This window comes from Rhizoctonia solani, chromosome 16, assembly GCF_016906535.1.
Source record: "Rhizoctonia solani chromosome 16, complete sequence".
Lineage (NCBI taxonomy): Eukaryota > Fungi > Basidiomycota > Agaricomycetes > Cantharellales > Ceratobasidiaceae > Rhizoctonia > Rhizoctonia solani.
Window position 1 is genome coordinate 1,483,554 of NC_057385.1, and position 17,311 is coordinate 1,500,864.

At 49.8% G+C, this 17,311-nt stretch overlaps 6 protein-coding genes across 6 annotated transcripts; 4 read left to right on the forward strand and 2 right to left on the reverse strand.

Moving 5' to 3' along the window:
• Positions 1–234: 234 nt before the first annotated feature.
• On the reverse strand, positions 235–1,938 carry RhiXN_01712 (eukaryotic translation initiation factor 3 subunit E; the record flags this gene model as incomplete). The annotated part of the gene is made up of 6 exons (XM_043321531.1): positions 235–456; positions 517–559; positions 599–622; positions 671–1,362; positions 1,413–1,567; positions 1,725–1,938. The coding sequence occupies 6 exons, from the start codon at positions 1,936–1,938 to the stop codon at positions 235–237; spliced, it is 1,350 nt and encodes a 449-aa protein (XP_043187354.1).
• Positions 1,939–2,305: 367 nt separating this feature from the next.
• On the forward strand, positions 2,306–3,180 carry RhiXN_01713 (mannose-P-dolichol utilization defect 1 protein; the record flags this gene model as incomplete). Its single annotated transcript, XM_043321532.1, has 3 exons — positions 2,306–2,371; positions 2,422–2,554; positions 2,609–3,180. The coding sequence occupies 3 exons, from the start codon at positions 2,306–2,308 to the stop codon at positions 3,178–3,180; spliced, it is 771 nt and encodes a 256-aa protein (XP_043187355.1).
• Positions 3,181–4,863: 1,683 nt separating this feature from the next.
• Positions 4,864–7,086, forward strand: RhiXN_01714 (matrix Mmp37 protein; the record flags this gene model as incomplete). Its single annotated transcript, XM_043321533.1, has 6 exons — positions 4,864–5,265; positions 5,375–5,558; positions 5,684–5,796; positions 5,854–5,983; positions 6,039–6,178; positions 6,757–7,086. 6 exons carry the CDS (start codon positions 4,864–4,866, stop codon positions 7,084–7,086), a joined length of 1,299 nt encoding a protein of 432 aa, XP_043187356.1.
• Positions 7,087–8,434: 1,348 nt separating this feature from the next.
• RhiXN_01715 (uncharacterized protein) lies at positions 8,435–11,039 on the forward strand (the record flags this gene model as incomplete). The annotated part of the gene is made up of 8 exons (XM_043321534.1): positions 8,435–8,780; positions 9,031–9,293; positions 9,338–9,681; positions 9,744–9,920; positions 9,978–10,186; positions 10,261–10,349; positions 10,414–10,665; positions 10,740–11,039. The coding sequence occupies 8 exons, from the start codon at positions 8,435–8,437 to the stop codon at positions 11,037–11,039; spliced, it is 1,980 nt and encodes a 659-aa protein (XP_043187357.1).
• Positions 11,040–11,529: 490 nt separating this feature from the next.
• RhiXN_01716 (uncharacterized protein) lies at positions 11,530–14,236 on the reverse strand (the record flags this gene model as incomplete). The annotated part of the gene is made up of 9 exons (XM_043321535.1): positions 11,530–11,669; positions 11,726–12,047; positions 12,080–12,331; positions 12,458–12,842; positions 12,901–13,306; positions 13,361–13,447; positions 13,513–13,605; positions 13,816–14,040; positions 14,107–14,236. 9 exons carry the CDS (start codon positions 14,234–14,236, stop codon positions 11,530–11,532), a joined length of 2,040 nt encoding a protein of 679 aa, XP_043187358.1.
• Positions 14,237–14,353: 117 nt separating this feature from the next.
• Positions 14,354–17,137, forward strand: RhiXN_01717 (uncharacterized protein; the record flags this gene model as incomplete). Its single annotated transcript, XM_043321536.1, has 10 exons — positions 14,354–14,440; positions 14,492–14,612; positions 14,667–14,854; positions 14,916–15,149; positions 15,200–15,283; positions 15,331–15,385; positions 15,441–15,470; positions 15,519–15,848; positions 15,920–15,969; positions 16,214–17,137. The coding sequence occupies 10 exons, from the start codon at positions 14,354–14,356 to the stop codon at positions 17,135–17,137; spliced, it is 2,103 nt and encodes a 700-aa protein (XP_043187359.1).
• Between the last annotated feature and the right edge of the window lie 174 nt (positions 17,138–17,311).

Sequence of the window (17,311 nt, forward strand, 5' to 3'; positions counted from 1 at the left end):
TTGACAAAGAGGTTCGAATTGCTTGCTGGAAAATAAACGCTCTAGAACCGGTAAGAAATATTGGCGAAAGATCATCGCGATTCACAAGACCTGGCCAGCCTCGGTACCGTAGCATCGCCGACATTTGGGGTGCCACGCAAAGCTAGACAGTTAACAATTTTATTCACAAATCCAATAGGCATACACCCAACCTGTTGATCAACAGGCACACGGCCTAAGAAGGAACTCCAGAACTCATCCTACGCTGCCTCGGTCTTCTCCTCCCTCTCCCTCCTTGCCCCGCCTCCTACCCGCGCTTGTCACCGCGTTTTCCAGCATTGCTTGTCTCGACCTCTTCTCCTGCAGCACGCTTGCCCATCGCAACCCAAGGACCTGTGTTCTGAATGCCAGACCCCGCGTTTTTTCAATGATCGTCTGGTAAACGGGTACATGTGCTCGCGCAATATGGATTTCATTCTAGGATTAAAGGCGAGGTCGGTTGAGTTGAATTACTCTAACTGAATGAATCTAACTTACCTTCTTGAGATCAATCTTGGCATCGGTCCCCATCTTAGTATCCCTAATTAAATTTACTATCCATTTTCTCCTTCATCCGGACATATTCAATCGATCGGAAAGTTGCCTATATGCAGTTAGTACTGATAGCTGATTCTGTATTATCGTAACATACTCAATATTGATTGTATGGTGAACTCTGCAGTAAGCGTCGCTAATTAGGCAACGAGCAGCGTCCACAAACTCGGGCGCATATGCGCCAAGGAAAAAGTCTGCCTCTAGAACGCCCCCCGCGCCCAAGGCTTCTCTAGCCCCCTCAAAATCAAAATCGACATACAGGGCCGTGAGGAAACGAGTCACAGGGTCAGAGTACTGATATGATTCCATCTGAACTACGCGGACAACATCGTCACGATGACGCCCAACCAGTACTGCAGCCGCCGAAACGTAGCGGAGAAGCCATGGGCACGAGACCTGGATTGTATTGAGATAGGCAGGTGCGAGCGCCATTTCAAGGAAGGTCTGTGGGCCCGAAGGAACGTTCTTGTTGATGCATACAAACAAAGACCAGTGGAGTAGCCATGCTCGAGCAGTAAGCGGAGCGGATGATGTGCTTGTGAGAGACTGAGCAGGTCCAGACCTTGAGTCGAGGGTTTCCCTAAGGGAAGACAGTTCCTCCAATGCGCGATCCCATGCACCCGTCAAAATATCGCTGGCTAACTTTCCCCAATGTGCAGAAAGCAGGAGATCAGGGTTAGTCGAAAGAATTCGGAAGTGGTAAAGGTAATCAGATGCGCCAGAGTAGTTGCCAGTCGTGTACTGGAATTGACCAAAGTTGTACAGTGCCGATATTTGCTCAAGGGTAAGCTATAGCAGACTAAATTATTAATGTGCGCGACTTTGATACTATAACGTACTTTGTAATTGTCCTTGAGATATTGCAAGTTTTGCATCTTGTCCTGTCTCAAGGCCTGGGCAACCTCGGGTTTCTCGATCACATCAAGCACAATCTGAGCCTCTTGTTGTAGTCGTTCGCTTTCCGAAACAGCCTTCTCACGCTTTGCGGCAAACACTGCAACGAATTATCGGATCAGAACAAACGGTCAAACTGCTTTCCCGAATATGATAGACGTGCGGCGAACTCTGCAAGGTCAGAACCAATACAGTATTCAGAGATGATATGGATATATTGCCACCATTTGCTTGGGAATAACCGAGGCTGGACTCACCTCCCGGGACTTCCTCGTCCGGATAGGCGCTCTCGAACAGTGAGGCAGCATAATCTAACATGTTTGTCTCCTTCACAAGCTCATATTGGGCACGCGCGATCTGCTCTGCTGGGAAGAGTTCTGCCTCTGAAAGATGCGCAAGCAGAGGAAGGATTAGATGCCGGTCAAGGAAGGGAATAAGTTTTTGTGTAAGATCGTATGAAGCCGTCGACATGATGATCGACTTTAGATATTCCGAGTGGACAGAGGGTACTTTTCAAAGATAACCGAAAAAGGCGAAATTTGATAGTGTGTTTTGTGTATTCTTTGTGATTACATCTATCAATACTATATACAATTTTCATCCTTTACGACTTACCAGCACCACTATTCAGGCCCTATCCAAATTTTGGATGATCGGCGTCAGAAACAAGATTAGATGCCTGATGACCAATCAGGCATCAGTTGCAAATGAATCAAGGCAACAAGGCACTCGAATTTAGGTGAACGTGTCTCGGCGCTTCTCATCCACAACCCAAACCGACCATCACATTTCCATTCACCCGATTCCTCCTCTACCGAAGCTTTCAGCTGCTCGAGCGATGACGAGCATTACCAAGAACTTGCCTTTCTTTATTCGAGAACCCGCAGTCGCTATTATTGGCCAAGTGAGCTAATATGCGTATGAGTAATGTCTGTAAACTAATATTTTGCGTAGAAATGTTACACCACTCTGATTGAAAACCTCGAGCTTGGTGACGTTGACTGTCTTAAGTATGCCATATCAAAAGGGCTCGGTATTGGAATCGTAGCTGGAGGAGCTGTAATGAAGGTTCCCCAGTTATTACTCAGTAAGTGGTCGATCAGGATCTGAGCTGTCAGTGCCTAATTGTTTATCACCCTAGTCACAAGAGCCCGTTCGGCACGAGGTCTCAATCTCACTTCGTATATTCTTGAAACTCTTGCATACGCGATAAATCTCGCTTATAGTGCTCGGAATGCATTCCCATTTAGCACCTATGGAGAGAACCTCTTCCTCACAATCCAGAATGTGGCGATAACTTACCTGATACTTCAGTATCCCACTCCCACTCTGACCTCTGCAACAACTGCTCGTAATCCACACGCGCACCTCTTACCTTTCACTGCAGCAACCCTGTTGGTTGGATTGGTTCTCTTGTTCTCCCCAGCCAAAATGCTAGCTATCCTTCAGGTTTCAACTCTCCCAATCGCCTTGTTCTCCAAGCTCCCTCAGATCGCACAAAACCAAAAAGCACGGAGCACTGGGCAACTCTCTGCGGTGGCTGTTGGAGCTCAAACACTTGGTTGCTTGGCCCGTCTTTTCACGACCGCGACCGAAGTCGATGACATACTCGTTGCTGGGAGTTTTGTGTTGGCGCTTCTGCTCAATCTCGTAGTGGCAGCACAGATGGTGTTATTTGGGGACAAGGCGTTGGCTCTGAGAAGGCACGAGTAGCGGAAAAGCCATTCCTTACTACGCCGACACCCATCGGGAAAAGGTCGAGATTCAAGTGCCGCAGCCACTTTCTCCACGAACAACTAGCCCCACGCCACATTCTGGAACGCGTCGATGGGCACGAAAAATCGACTGAGTCTCTTCTTTCGTCTTTTCGGAATTGTGTAGAACATATGTATGCTTGTATTTCATGGCGCATAGAACCGCAATATAATTCGTAAATACAGCGAACGGAGTGAATGTTTGCCCTGTATACTACTAGTCTGGCACACAGACCTCGCAGCCAGCCAGTCCTTTAATGGGCCCCACCAGATCCGACCTTTTATTTTGGCCTCCATCTTAATGTTTTGCTGCTTGCATGAGTAAATAGGTGGGCTCGATGCAAAACAGCGCAAAGGCCATCAAGAAACGACTTGGCGTCGTGGACACCACGTCTTTTTCAGGCGAGATCATGTGATAAGATGACTCTTATGCTATGTTTGATTACATTACAGTTGTGGTGGAAGGAACGCGGTGGTAACGCATCTGAGTGACCAACGGCCTGACTGCCACTGAGCGCAAGTCTTACCAACTTTCTTGGCTTGAATGTGGCGGCCAGATCTTGTGCACGTTTTACAGTCGGATACGGTGCTCCATGAAAAATTTCTATAATATTAATTTCATGAGATTCTGGATACATTCGCAACAGGTCTGAAATATCCGGGCCCAGATTGTAAGTCAAGTCCATTGCTCAAGGTCGAGGCTCCCGTACAGGCTTTGTCATCGATACCTAGGATTTAACAACATCTGTACGAGAACATGTACGTTGCGTGTAGCACCCATTAGGGGATCTTCTCTAAAATCGTTGGGGCAACTCAGGGGGTAACGAACACTCAATGCTCACAGCCGCGTCGACCCATAGAACGGAGAGATGGGGAGGCCGGAAAGGGGCTGGGTATATCGGGGACATGCCACATACAAACCATGACCCATGTGCATTTCAAACTCTAATCGACTGGTGTAACTAGCAGCTATATGCGTTTAGTTGAAGATAGCAAACTTTGCGTGGAGATGAGGTCAAGCAGGGATGTGGAGCATTGAAGAAATCTGTCATAAAATTCCGGAGTCACTTTTTCTATTTAATACTCTTCACATATCTGTGAATCGCTTTTGATTTGGCAGAAAAATCGAGTAGGAGGGATCTTGACTGACTGCCAAACAGTAATCGCATTCATAGTAGGCGGTTAGGTATTACGCTAAAGAGTATGCTCGGCCCAATCCAGTGTAAAGGGGGTGATATTATATTGACTCCTGTATCGTAGGTCATACGCATATATGGCCTAAGCACTCTGGTGACGAAAGCTATGCAAGTGACGGCCAGGACACGCGTGTTCCTAGAAGGATAACCACGTTGAAGGGTTGGATCAAATGAGGGATTTATCCGCGACAAGGTGAAATAAGTTATATAAGCACACGAGGTGTGCACGTGACGCACCCCAATTGTGCCCCAAATAGTGGAGCGTATTAATCCCAACGGCTTCCTGGATCACCCGCTACAAACCAACCCACACCCGCATCTCTCATAGAACCAACTTCAGCATAACTCACTACATTCGAGGCTTTATAATCTAATATTGCTATATATTATCAGTCTACTTTGCACTTTTAAGCTATTTTGACTATCATTTTTCTTGACATTTTACGATGCTCTCCACTCCCACACGTTCTGTTCGCACAACCTTTGCCTCCCAGGCCCGGGCCCTGTCTTACACGGCTTCAGTGAAAACTCCGCAAATTGAGTCTCACTCCTCGCAGCCGTCGCACCCTCCGCCACACTATGCACCACAGAGCTCGTCGCAATCTCCGGGTTCTCCCGCCCCGCGACGCTCACGCTTGTCATCGCCCGCTCCTAGGCCGACTCCTGCTATGCAGCCTGGGATTCGTGTCCCACTATTGCCTCCTCAGTTCGGCCGCAACCAGGTCCTTGCCGTTCCCGATCGCACGCGAGCATTGCTTGAGGAGATTGTTGCGGGCTTTGACGCTCCCATTCGATATGCGTTCGCATATGGAAGTGGCGTATTCGGCCAGGAAGGCTATAAAGATAGTGTAAGTATTATACACCCCATCCGATCCATGCTCCTTTGGCCCGCTCTTTGGCAATTTCCCAACTAGGAATCCACTCTTGCGTTTGGTGCTAACTTTAGTAACTTTCCAGGATCGCCCACAGCTCGACTTCTTGTTTGCCGTGACCCATGCAGACCACTTCCATTCGATCAACATGCAGCAAAACTCAAAGCATTATGCATTGGTACCACGCCTCCTTGGGTCTGATTTTGTTGCTCGCACGCAAGCCCTTGCGCCTGGGCTATGGTTCAACCCGTATGTCAAGGTTAAAGATGGTAAGCACATGCATTTCCGATATTCGCGGCGGTTGTAGATCATCTCAACCGCGGCGCTTGCGTTTGCCATCGACCTCGTTGCATTTTTCTGGATGAGATCTCGACTCATGCTGACATATCTTCAGGTGTAACCATCAAATATGGCGTTACAACTGTGGACAATCTATGCGCTGATCTACTAGGATGGAAGTCATTATATATGGCTGGCAGGATGCACAAACCCATCCGAATCATCAAGGTAAATCTAACGTAGTAAATATTGGGATTCGGATCTAAAATCTAATAATTCACCTAGGATGATCCTCGAGTCCGTTTAACCCAACAGGTCAATCTTACATCCGCTGTACGCGCAGCTCTTTTGACGCTTCCCGAGCGATTCAATGAAAAGGAGCTTTTCGAGAGAATTGCGGGTATCAGCTACGCTGGTTTGTCTCACCCGGGTTTTGAAAGAAGAAAAAAGCTAACCTGTGATATGTATAGGTGACCCACGAATGTCATTCGCTGAGAATCCTCACAAGGTTCGCAACATTGTGAATGCGCAGCAGGAGCAATTCCGAGAACTTTACCATCGCTTGGTTGTTGGTCTTCCTGGCGTTCACTGGGTCGGAGAGAAAGTCGAGGTGAGGATCACAATTCATTCTGCGTGTTCAAGTAGTGTCTTTCGTTCTGCTTGGTTGGAGCGGGTGCTTTTAATCGGCTGGGTGAAAACCGGTGCAATAAGCTTCTCGAAAGCAATAATAATAGGGGCTACATATCGTGCAGCTCCAACGGTTCAAGCAAGGTGCTTGAGGCCAGGGACTGTGTGGGGAAAGGGGATCAGCATGGTAGATCCGGGTTCTCGCGTGTTCGATACATGCTGAAGCTAGGAACTGGTTGGAGCGCAACCATATCAGGTTATTTGGCTTGCGGATTAGGCTCGGGATCTCGTTAATCGGGCTCAGAATGCTGGAGCATCAATCGCATACCTTGAGGGTAGATCATGACGACTGTGGCAAGCTCGGGAAAGTATTACCCGACTTTTTCTTAGCTCTGGTTGGTTCCATTTATGGAGTGACTTTGGTAGTATTTACGACATTATTACTTTGCTCTTGTGTTATTACCTTTTTGAATGCCTGCTGACTCAATTTGCCTTTCGCCCCCTTGGTAATCCCCCGCTTCGCTCTTCACTCTCTATTTCACTTCGGTATGCCCTTTATAGCAAGATGCCTCACCACAAGCACGCGGGCTACTCTTACGCAAACTCCCTTCGAACCTCCGGACGCGCATCGACACACGCTACCAATCACTTTCACCCGAACCTGCTCCGGCATCGCCTTCGTCGTCTCCAACACGCGACGAGAATGTGTTTTGGCAGAGGATTGGCGCTGCTCCAGATCTGAGCGAAACGATGCAAGTTGAGATGGCGGATATCATTAAAGGCCCTGCGACGATGCAAAGCGTCAAAGGACTTGTTACTGCTGGGCCAATCAAGAGTCTCAAATATGCCGGCGAGAAGATTGGCAAGTGGTGGAATGCCAAGAGTTCATAAACGTAGCACTCTATTCGAATATTTGGTAGTTTGGGGACGGGAGGGAGCGATGGGCCAAACGTTTAGTCTCTCACTTGGTTAGGGCAGATACTTGGTGATATGCCGGTTCGTCCACGATTCCCATCTCTCGTATCTATCATGATCTGCTTCTTGCTGCGCTATTACTCTTTTTTGTCTTTTCGGATTATACCGTAGCCAATCGTCTTTATTCGCTGTCTATCGTCGATCAAGTTTGCCATCTATAGTTTATTGATGAAATCACACTGCTTATAACTATACGCATAATACTATTGGCCGAGTTGCGCTATTCTCGCACTTTAGATGCCAATAAGATAGGGTTGATAATAGCGCTCGCTACTTGTAGGGATACTAGCTACGCCTGCAACGGTCTCCCGATGCTAATCCCCGTGCCCTTCATTACACAGAGCCGCGTGGACAACAAAACTTGCAGGCGTAGCAGTCAGTCCCCGCTGCCGGCGGGGAGGAACGGAAGCAGTGGATTTCAATGCCCGCATTTTAAACGACTATCAGTTGCCCACGTTCTGGGTTTGATAAATACGATGAATGAGGGAAAGAAGCCACGATGGGTATAGGATGCTGTGGAGTGGAATGATATTGTCAGCACAGCTCTGATTTTTCAGCGCCCCCAGCTCGTAATTTAATGTTTCAGTCTGCGTTATTCTATGCTCCTTACGAACGTTGTCGTCATGACGTCTTCCAAGAACGCTAGTCTATATCTACCCTTCCCAGGGATCAATTTTGGTTCAAATTGACATCTAAATAACCTCCTGCCGTTCGCCACATACTCATCCGCGATCCCAGCGGGTACTAGCAAAGGGCATCGACAAGACTTCTCGCTTGGATCTGCGGCGTTCCCTCGAGAGCTGAAGTGGGACTCTGCCACGAGTGATCGAGCCACGCTGTATAGAAGCCAAGTGCTTGTCTTTTTGCTCCACTTGAACGCCCGGCCGTCCCATTTCCACTAGCACACGCACCGGCAACCTAATTCACATCACCTGGTCGAGCGCGCTACTTGTTCTACTTATCTGGTGCTTGCTTGAGTCTCTGTTCGATCTTCCTCCAAGTCTCCTCAACCTCCTGCACCTTACCCGACTTTCCTGAATAGAGCACTCACTCTTAGTTTTCCCATCGGGTGTCGGCGCGTGTTCCGGTCAAAGCCATTGACTCAGCTCACACGCGAAACATACATAAAACAAGCCCAAACCCACTGCCCCGCGGTCGTGCTATTGTAAGTTGCTTGACGATGGGCCAAGCCAGTCTTCAAGGCAACTCTAATAAACTGACCGAACTGACATGTCTCTGTGCGGAACATAGTCTTGACCATCACATGGCTCCCCGTGGCATCCTCAAACCCCCCAGTGTCTTTCCTTTGGAACATGAGTTGCGAGGTCACGAAGGTGAGCGCACTCCCCACATCTTCATTTGTTCCATGGCCGTCACATGGCCAACTCACACGCGAGCAGAACCCCGCAAAACTCGCAGCCGTTCACGGTCTCGTGACCGCCGCCACGCCGATGAAATGGCCGTTGTCTCTAACGGGTACCAACGGGAACGTCTCCCGAGCGCTCATAGTTCACGACTTCGAGCTCGTTCCAGACACCGCTCCAAGTCCCGATCGCGACGACATGTACGATGGTCCGAACCAGTTGCATTTGTCGTGAGTGACGGTACAGGTCAGTAGATGCGTCATACTGTACTGTCCCCCCCTTCTGCTACCTATCAGGCGTGCTCCATCATGTCTAAGTGAGACGGGGACTGTCCGGGTTGCCAATCTATGCCGATCTGGTCGTCCTCGTGTTGAACTGCATGTTGGGTTGGGCCCTTTTTGGGCCATGTCATGAAGATCGCCTCATCATTTCCCCCTATCCCTCTAATCCCGCCCGTACTGAATACTAACTCATATATTGTGATCCTTGTTTCTAGATATGCTCGTCCAGCAGCTCCGTCACCGTCGATCGTCTCTTCCTGCGATCCTGGAAGATACACGAGCTATCTTCAGGGAGAGTGTGCGTGAAAAAGACAAGAAAGAAAGCCGTAGTAGCGATAAGGACTCATCTAGTTCACGACACGCTCCGGACACATTCCATCCTTCTCATTCGTCATCTCCTCCCAGACGCCCACCGCTCAAGTCCACGCTTTCAACACCGGATGTAGGGAAGGCTTCTCAGCTTGTTCCGTCACCTAAGGTTGTCGATCCCCTTTACATGCTCCTACCCCAATCTCACACGAGCACCGTCGACGGAGAACGTCCCTTCCAAACGGCCTCGAGGCTGCACTGAAGGCCTCTTCTCACGCGCTCTGGCTTCCGCACCACACCGAGGGCCACTCTCATGAACATTCCTCATCCCATGGCAAGGATCACCATGACAAGGATCACTCAGTGAAACAAGTTGATGGTCGTAGTGTTTCTCACTCGAAGAACTCCAGCAGCGGGTCGCACTCTCGCCCTTCTACGAATAGTCACTCGCGTTCCCGAACTTCCACGTCTCATTCGCATGCTTCCCAAACTCCTCGTCACTACGATACTGTTCAACTGCCTCCTCACGTGCACGAACAGCCGCATTTACGGGGCGGGTCCGCCTCAGCACCTCCACCAGTTACCTTCCTCAATCCACAACAACAACCATCTGGCGTAGGGCGTCCTATTTCTCAAATCACAACTTCGTCGCACATTACCGCCGCCTCCCACAAATCATCTATTCCAAGTCTTCAAGGTCATCGTCATCCAAGTCATCACCTCCAGAGAAGATCACCCCACCATTACCCTCTCCGGTTCCCTCCACCAAACCGTCGATTGAACCTCAAACTCCCAAGTAAGTTTGTGATGCAACGTACTGTTATGAGGGTACTCAACAACATCGTTATTTCAGATCGATCCGTTCAAATCTGTTTTCATTCCCTACCATTGACGACATCTTTTCAAAAGATGAAACATCACATTCGATGAAGTCTGTCCGCCGTCTATTCGGCTTGTCTACACCGAAGCACGAGCCTCGTAAACTTTCTGGCGATGAAATATCCGTCAAGAAGAGCAAACACTCGAGAGGGCCCAGCAAGGATCTCAAGGAAGACAACCCGAGTCGGACCGCAGACACCGAATGAGTATGTTCTAGCATGGGTATATGCACGTACTCCCACTGACTAAATTTCAAGCTCTTCGTTGTCAACCCGCCCGCTCGGGAGACTCTTCACCGGCTCGTCATTCATTTGATTTGGGCACGTTTTCACTCCTGGATGATATGGTACGTTGACTTGAATCCTGCGGGGATTTGACATGTGCTTATTTCAACGCCTAAATTTTCATAGCATATGCGCTGGACAACCGCAACTGCGCGTCATTTCCTGCCCGTCTTGACCCCGGCTGAAATTCAAACGTCTCATCTCACCCTTACTCTGAACCCTGCATTCACGACCATTCACTGGGACATTCGCCACCCACCCAACGCTGTATGGTCCGTAATCCCCGGTCGCAGGTCAGTTCTCTGGACTGGCCACAATGAGCCGGCGACCGTACCACTTGTCCCATCTCTTCGGATCATTTCACCGTACTTCCCTTGGGTCATAAATGCACGAAACCGGCGGGAGTTACATGCGGCGACATTCTTTCGGCTATTCATACAAGCGCGCTTCAGCTTGTTTGGCGCGGAGAGTTTGATAAGCTGCGTCCCGAAGACAAGACTCGTCTTGCCGCCGGCTATCACGCGAACCGCCCTGCGAACGGAGCTCCCAAGACGGCCGACTCGCCCTTTGATGCTGGCAGCTGGCTCGTTCGCGCTGATTGGCTGGGGCGATACACTGTGTTGCGTGGTATGACTGTGAGCGAGGGAAAGGACAAGAACGGATCCCCTCTGCCCGATGTACTATTGAACATGTATCTGACAGAGAATCGTCGAGAGGCGGACAGGCAGGCCGTGGTCCTGGTTCGTCACTGAACCAACTATGTTAGAATTTGTATCTTTTTTCGTTTCCATATATTCGATCTGTTTATTGTTCTATGGCTTTCGTTTACATATATATTCCGCAAGTGTAGTGTAGATATCCTATGTTTCTCGACTTATGGCTCTTGTGCTTTTCACGAACTGCGATGAACGATCACGATATCTAAATTACAGTCTGGGGCTGTTTTCTATGTATTCGTTTTAATTTTTCGTATAGCATCATAACGGGAAACTGAACATCGGTTGAGCTCGTAACATATTGGAGAGATATTGGAGAGGATATACAGTAATGTTTCTGCGCATAAACGCTTCGTATTGTGAAGCGCGCGTGTATCTATAGATTACCCATCAAGGAAAGTAAACCGAGTAGAAAAACAATCAGACAGCCCAAACACACGAATTCACCACATCCTACAAACTGATACGATAGCATAGCGAGACGGCAAAAGAAAAGAAGATAGAGAGAGGAATTAAGAAAGTCCTATCACGCCGATGCCATAGAGGCCGGCCTCTCATGTCGACGAAGGTCCATAACAAGGTGAGTCAAGCCATCTTCGGGCGTACGGCGCTTGTACGCGGGGTCGGACCGTATTCCGGCAAACAATGTTCGTTCACGTAGGACGTCTGCGCGACGAAGGCCCTCGCCCCACCCGAGCCGGGCCCACACATGACACTCTCACCGCTCATGCGGCTCCCTTCGCTCCAGACGCTCCCGCGCATACTCGTCCCATCGCCCACGCTGCCACTGAATCTACTAGCGAAGCTCCCCGCATCGCTCGAATCCGCCACCCGGTTTTTCCCATACGCCCTGCTGATATACCACCTCGTGCGTTCATCAAGCTTTTCCCATTCGTTTTGCTTGACGAACCGCAGCACGAGCTGCTCGTGCAGCGCAAACAAAACATCGGCGACCGAGACGTACGTCGGAGGTTCGTCGGGCGTTGCGCTTTCCCCGTAACCCGCGCGCGCCATCGTGTGTGTGGGGACGAGATGTGCAACATGCTCTTGGGTGGATACGTAGCTGGGGCCATCACCTCGACTTTGCTTAGGGCTCTAGTCGCTCCTTCGCTGTCGTGCCATAGCTCTGAGCGACTCTTGGCGCCGTTTCGGTACTTGGCCGTGATGAGCGATGCCGAGGCCGGTGGGAACCGGATGTCCCATAGTATATGCGCAAATATCGGGTTGACTATGAGTTTCTGTGGTAATGCGGGTACAGGTGGAGTCGGCGGAAGATGCAAGACACCCGATGTCGGCGATGCGCTAAACAGCGACCATACGTTAGGGACCTGGGAAATTCGGGTCAGTCCCACGTTGCAGGTAACAAAGTTCGCCATGAACTCCAAACACAGCCAAGCGTACCGATGGAAATCGATACTGGCAAGAAAAGATAAAAAAAAGAGCTACCAACTTACCTCGCCAGTCCATTTTTCTCCTTTTTCTTCAATCGCCGACGGTGGTCTATTTGAGCGCATCTCAGTACCGTGTACTGATCCGGATGCTGATATGTAATGTGATTGTGCATCCAGCATAAACTGGCTCCAGGAATCGCGGAGATAGGGCGTGGAAGGTGACGAAATGTACGAATGGGGCGCGGCAGGATATGCCTCATGCGAATAACCATCCGGCCGGTCAGGGAGTTGAGCCGATACTGAAGCGGTCGAGAAATAGTCTTTCTGCGCCTCTAAGGGTGGTGTTCGAGGAGCCGAATCTGATGTAAGCCCAGAGTGTGTTGATGAATTAGAACCTGGTCCTCCCATCAGCATAGGTGTTGGATTTGAGTGGGTAAGGCTTTCATCCCTATAGAGACGATAGTCATTATTGAGCACTGAGCGATACACCGAAAAAACCAACTCACTCTTCTCCAGAAAGCGGTGAATGGGCATGTGACCCGGGGAATGAATGTCCGTTGTCCGCTTCGAGCTCGGACAAACGCACAGACTCTGCCCATGAGAGCTCGGGGATGGTGGGGAGTCCCAGGTGGCTGCTACTCCTTCGGCTGGCGTACCCTCGAGTGTAAGTGAACTGAGAATCCGATGTAGCCGGGACCACGTAAGAAAGATCCGCCTGATTTGTACTTGTACTTTGTCGGTCAGATTCTGCCACGCTCTTGCTGTCCAGTGACGAGTTCTGTGAGGATTGCTTCAGGTGGGGTAGCGCAGAGGACATGGAAAAGGGGGAAACTGGTTCTACGGTGTTGGGAATATGGAACTGAATTTGAGATGACATCCATTGGTCTCTATCGTGGGGGTAGTCTGGGATAGCTGTATGGTCATTAGTACGGCGGGCCAGAGACTACAGAGCTTAATGGTTCTCACTTTCAAAGTCCAGTGCTACAGGTCGAGTATAAGCCCCACCGGCATATTCCAGGCTATAGTTGGGGCGACTTCCAGAAGGATCGTTTGCTGATGTGGGAATTAAAGATTATTATCATTTGTGGGTGTTCATCTCGTACCACAGTCGTACTTACGGGAGTTTGGTGCAAGGAAAAACAAAGGCGTCCGACATTTGGAGCCCAAGATGGGTATGGCGTGGTTGAGATCGGGAGAAGAGGCCAGGCCTCCTGGAACGCAAATCCCGTGACGTGACTGAATCGGACTTGAACTTTGGCCCAAGTGCTCCCAGTGCGTATGCTCACAGAGCTCGGGGGAGAGAACAACGAGGTGTGAGGTGTGGAGAGAGTGAGCTTGGCTGAAAAGCAAGAGAAATTACCGAGCAGCCTCAGTCGTCACCGTTTGGTTAGCAATGACGTTGTGCCGCAGCCGGTTCTTACTGATGTGCGATTTGCTAAATGAGCTGCTGAAAAGCAACAAGATATAGCCTATCCGGTCGTTGAGGAGGAGTTCAAGGGGATCCTTAAACACACGAGAACGTGTATACTGGACTAATATGATACCATTCCGAGAGCCTCGCCCCCCGTCCCTCGCGTCCAGCAGGTGGCGGTGGGAAGCATGGCCATCTGATATCCGGAAATATCGTGCCTTACTCGTCCGGACATCTAAGCGCTCAGCGTCAGTGTGCCGATCATCACGTGACTAACCTTTGTTCTATCCCAAACACACACCCCTTTGTGGGTAGAGTACTTCTCCCTGCCATCTTATTTGCGCGCATAATAGGTCGGGAGTGATTTGGCTCAACGCGTCAAGAGGAGAAGTCTCATCCCAGCTCGAATTGAAACGAGCTGAAACGTTCATATTGGATACGGCCGAAACACGTTGAGCTGGCCCCTCCCCAGTCTCCTGCTTCTCCGAGTGACGCTGGTCCGAGCGCAGCCGTTGGTACTAGCAGCTGCCTAGCTAGGCCATCCCATAATGAACGCCACGCAGAACCTTGCTCTTTACTGTGCATCGGCTATCCTACCGGATCTCCCGGCTGGTGATTATGCACCGCCCTTGCCAGTATGTACTGCATTCACTCAGCTACAGAGCTAGCTGACTTTATTGTCGTAGGATACTAACGAACAATCCGGGAGCAACAAGTATACGTTGGCGGCGACCGTCGAGCCATGGAGGAAACTGACCTACATCAACATGTGGCAGCAGGAGAAGTTCGACGAGGCCACGCAACATGGTTAGAGTCGTACTATTTCAGACTTTTGGCTCCGAATTCACCATATCATTTCAGCGTTCGCAAATACCATGAACGTACCCACATGGGATCTCAGAGTCCCGGAGTTTGACCCTGAAACCCGCTCTATCGCTACTATGGCTGGGGGGAGACAGTTTGTCACTCCGCCAAATCATTTGCCGTTTCCGGAGGGCGTTCAGGGGATCAGGGAATGGGTCTATCATCTTCCGCTACGAACGGCCGAAGTAAGTAACTCGTTGGTATATCTATCAAGGTCATAGCATTCTCACGCTCTCGCTTGACCAGCGTGTGATGAATTTAGTAAACCGAAACGCTGAGAGCTGGTGTTTGGATATCAACCAAGCAAGCATTCAATTCTCCCATTTATATGCATCGTGCGCTTGGGGTCCACGATTAGAACGAGTTACACCGGGGTCCACAAGCACCTCTCGCCATGTTATGCCCAACTTGCTGTTCATTATCCAGAGCCCCTGGCTATTAAACTCCAAGGATTTCAGGATTTTTTGCGAACGATCGATGGTAGGAGAGTTTCATCAGTTGGGAGCAATCGAGTACTAACTCAACCTTAGTACCGTCACTATGCGAAGAAAGACCCCAAGACAGGCAAAGTCGAAGCTACCGAGCTCGATTACGTCGATAAGTTATGGGCGTCAGTGAGTGACAGCCGGTCCCCAGCGCATAAATTCTGACATAATACCAGATTTACGACGATTGTGTAAGAGGCGGCACGCATTACTTTATCCTAACCACCTATAGTATGGTTCATTTCATTGTTTCTATCGTGTGATACTAAAATTCGCTTCCGATTAGATGAATGGGCATTTGGCGCATTCAGTAGAGGTAAGGTCATATTCCTCACTGCCAATCAACTCCTAATATTCCTCACAGGCTGGACGACAGCGTGGGTGACACCTCCCAAGCCCTACAACGCAGGTTCTCCCAGTGTCCCAGGCCCTACAGTCCTTCAGTCCATCCTGTTTTGGATGCATTCGGCGAGACAATTTTATTTCGATAGTTACGGTGTAACCAGAACTCCTTCACTTGAAGGACCAGGGCTCCCAACTCCCATTACCCCTACCAGTAAACATTCGCCCTCACCATCTCTAACCTCTTCCGAGTCGGAGCTAGACCTGGACTCGGAGACGGACGACAATACCTTGGACAAAGGGTGGCTTGACGAAATGCGCACGAGTGTGCGGGAGATCAAAAATCTGAAAGGTAAGCGAGTTGGAGGAGGTTAGTTGGGCTTAGTATCTAGTACAGAGGCTTACTTTGTTTTGTGAACTTAGGGGCTAGGAAGCTTGGGCGAACGACGAGTGGGTCCTGGGTTATTCCGGAGGTCAGTGAGGGCCTTCAAGTTGTGGAGAGAAAATAGGAGTAGATTTTGCAAACGCATGGCCGCGGAGCACAAAGGCCCAAACGGAGGCTATGCAAGCGCTATGCTCACCTAATGCACGCATACAGCCGTCGGGTTTGCCTCGTGCTTCATGCGAAGATCCGACTCTTCTGCTAGATCGGGATTGCATTCCTTTAACGTAGTTCTGGGTGTTACGGCTGGACACTGACTCCCTTGTCATTTTCAGATCTGGGAGGATATGGAGCCTCCGAAAATCCCACCAAAGCGAGCCGTATATGTGATAGAAACTGACGACGAATCTTCGGACCCCGCGCAAGATGGATGGTACCATAAACGACGAAGAATAACTAACGACCGACACGACACGACCAGACGACTGCCTACGCCATCACGATCCGTACGAGACCAACGAGGACTCACCAATGGGACCTCTCCGCCTGATATCTCCTCTACTCAAGCTAACACCAGCGTTTCTATTTCCACTACCGGGACTGACAAGACTCGAATATTTCCGGGAGGGTTCACCCCTATCTCTGATAGTGCCTCTGGTTGGTCACCTTGGTTCAACGAAAGTTCGTCTGTAAAGATTTTCTGGAGCCGCGCGTTCATGTCGGTTCGATCGACTTTGGCAGATGCGTTTTACCGAATATCACGTTTACGACAACAAGGGAGAAAGCTATTTCCCGAGCCGGCTGAAGTTACTCCAGTCGCTACCACGATGATTCAACCGCCATTGATGCAACCAGTCGAGAGGACAGCCCGGTCGCCAGTCAACCGTTTACCGGCATTCGACCTCACCGATAGCTTTGAAGAAGTCGAAATACGAGACGAGAACGAGCGTCCACCTGGTCCTATCGTGCTGGCGCCACCGCCACATTTGTCTCTACCTCAGACAACAGTTGCTATCGGAGGTCATACGATAGAACTAACTCGACCGCGAAAACGGCCGCGACCACTGAGCACTATTCGTCTCGACCAACCTACCAACCAATCATGGCCGCCTCCAAGGCAACCTTTCACGCCCCTGCTTGTTGAAGCTGGCTCAGATAGCGATGCGACAGAAATCGATCCTGACGCACAACGCCGCCCAGAGTACGGCTTCCGCGATTCGTCCCCTTCTGTTCATGTCAACGATATTTACGAGATGTAGCTTTATTATTATTCGACGCACGGACTTGCAATTTTTTGGATTTCGAATCGAGCTACTTCGGCGGTAATCTATATATTAATTATACCTACGCACTTATGGATTCATTTAACCTTTTCATGTATTACCTGATATATGCGCTTTCAATCACATATGCTTTGTTCAGTTGCTTCGTAT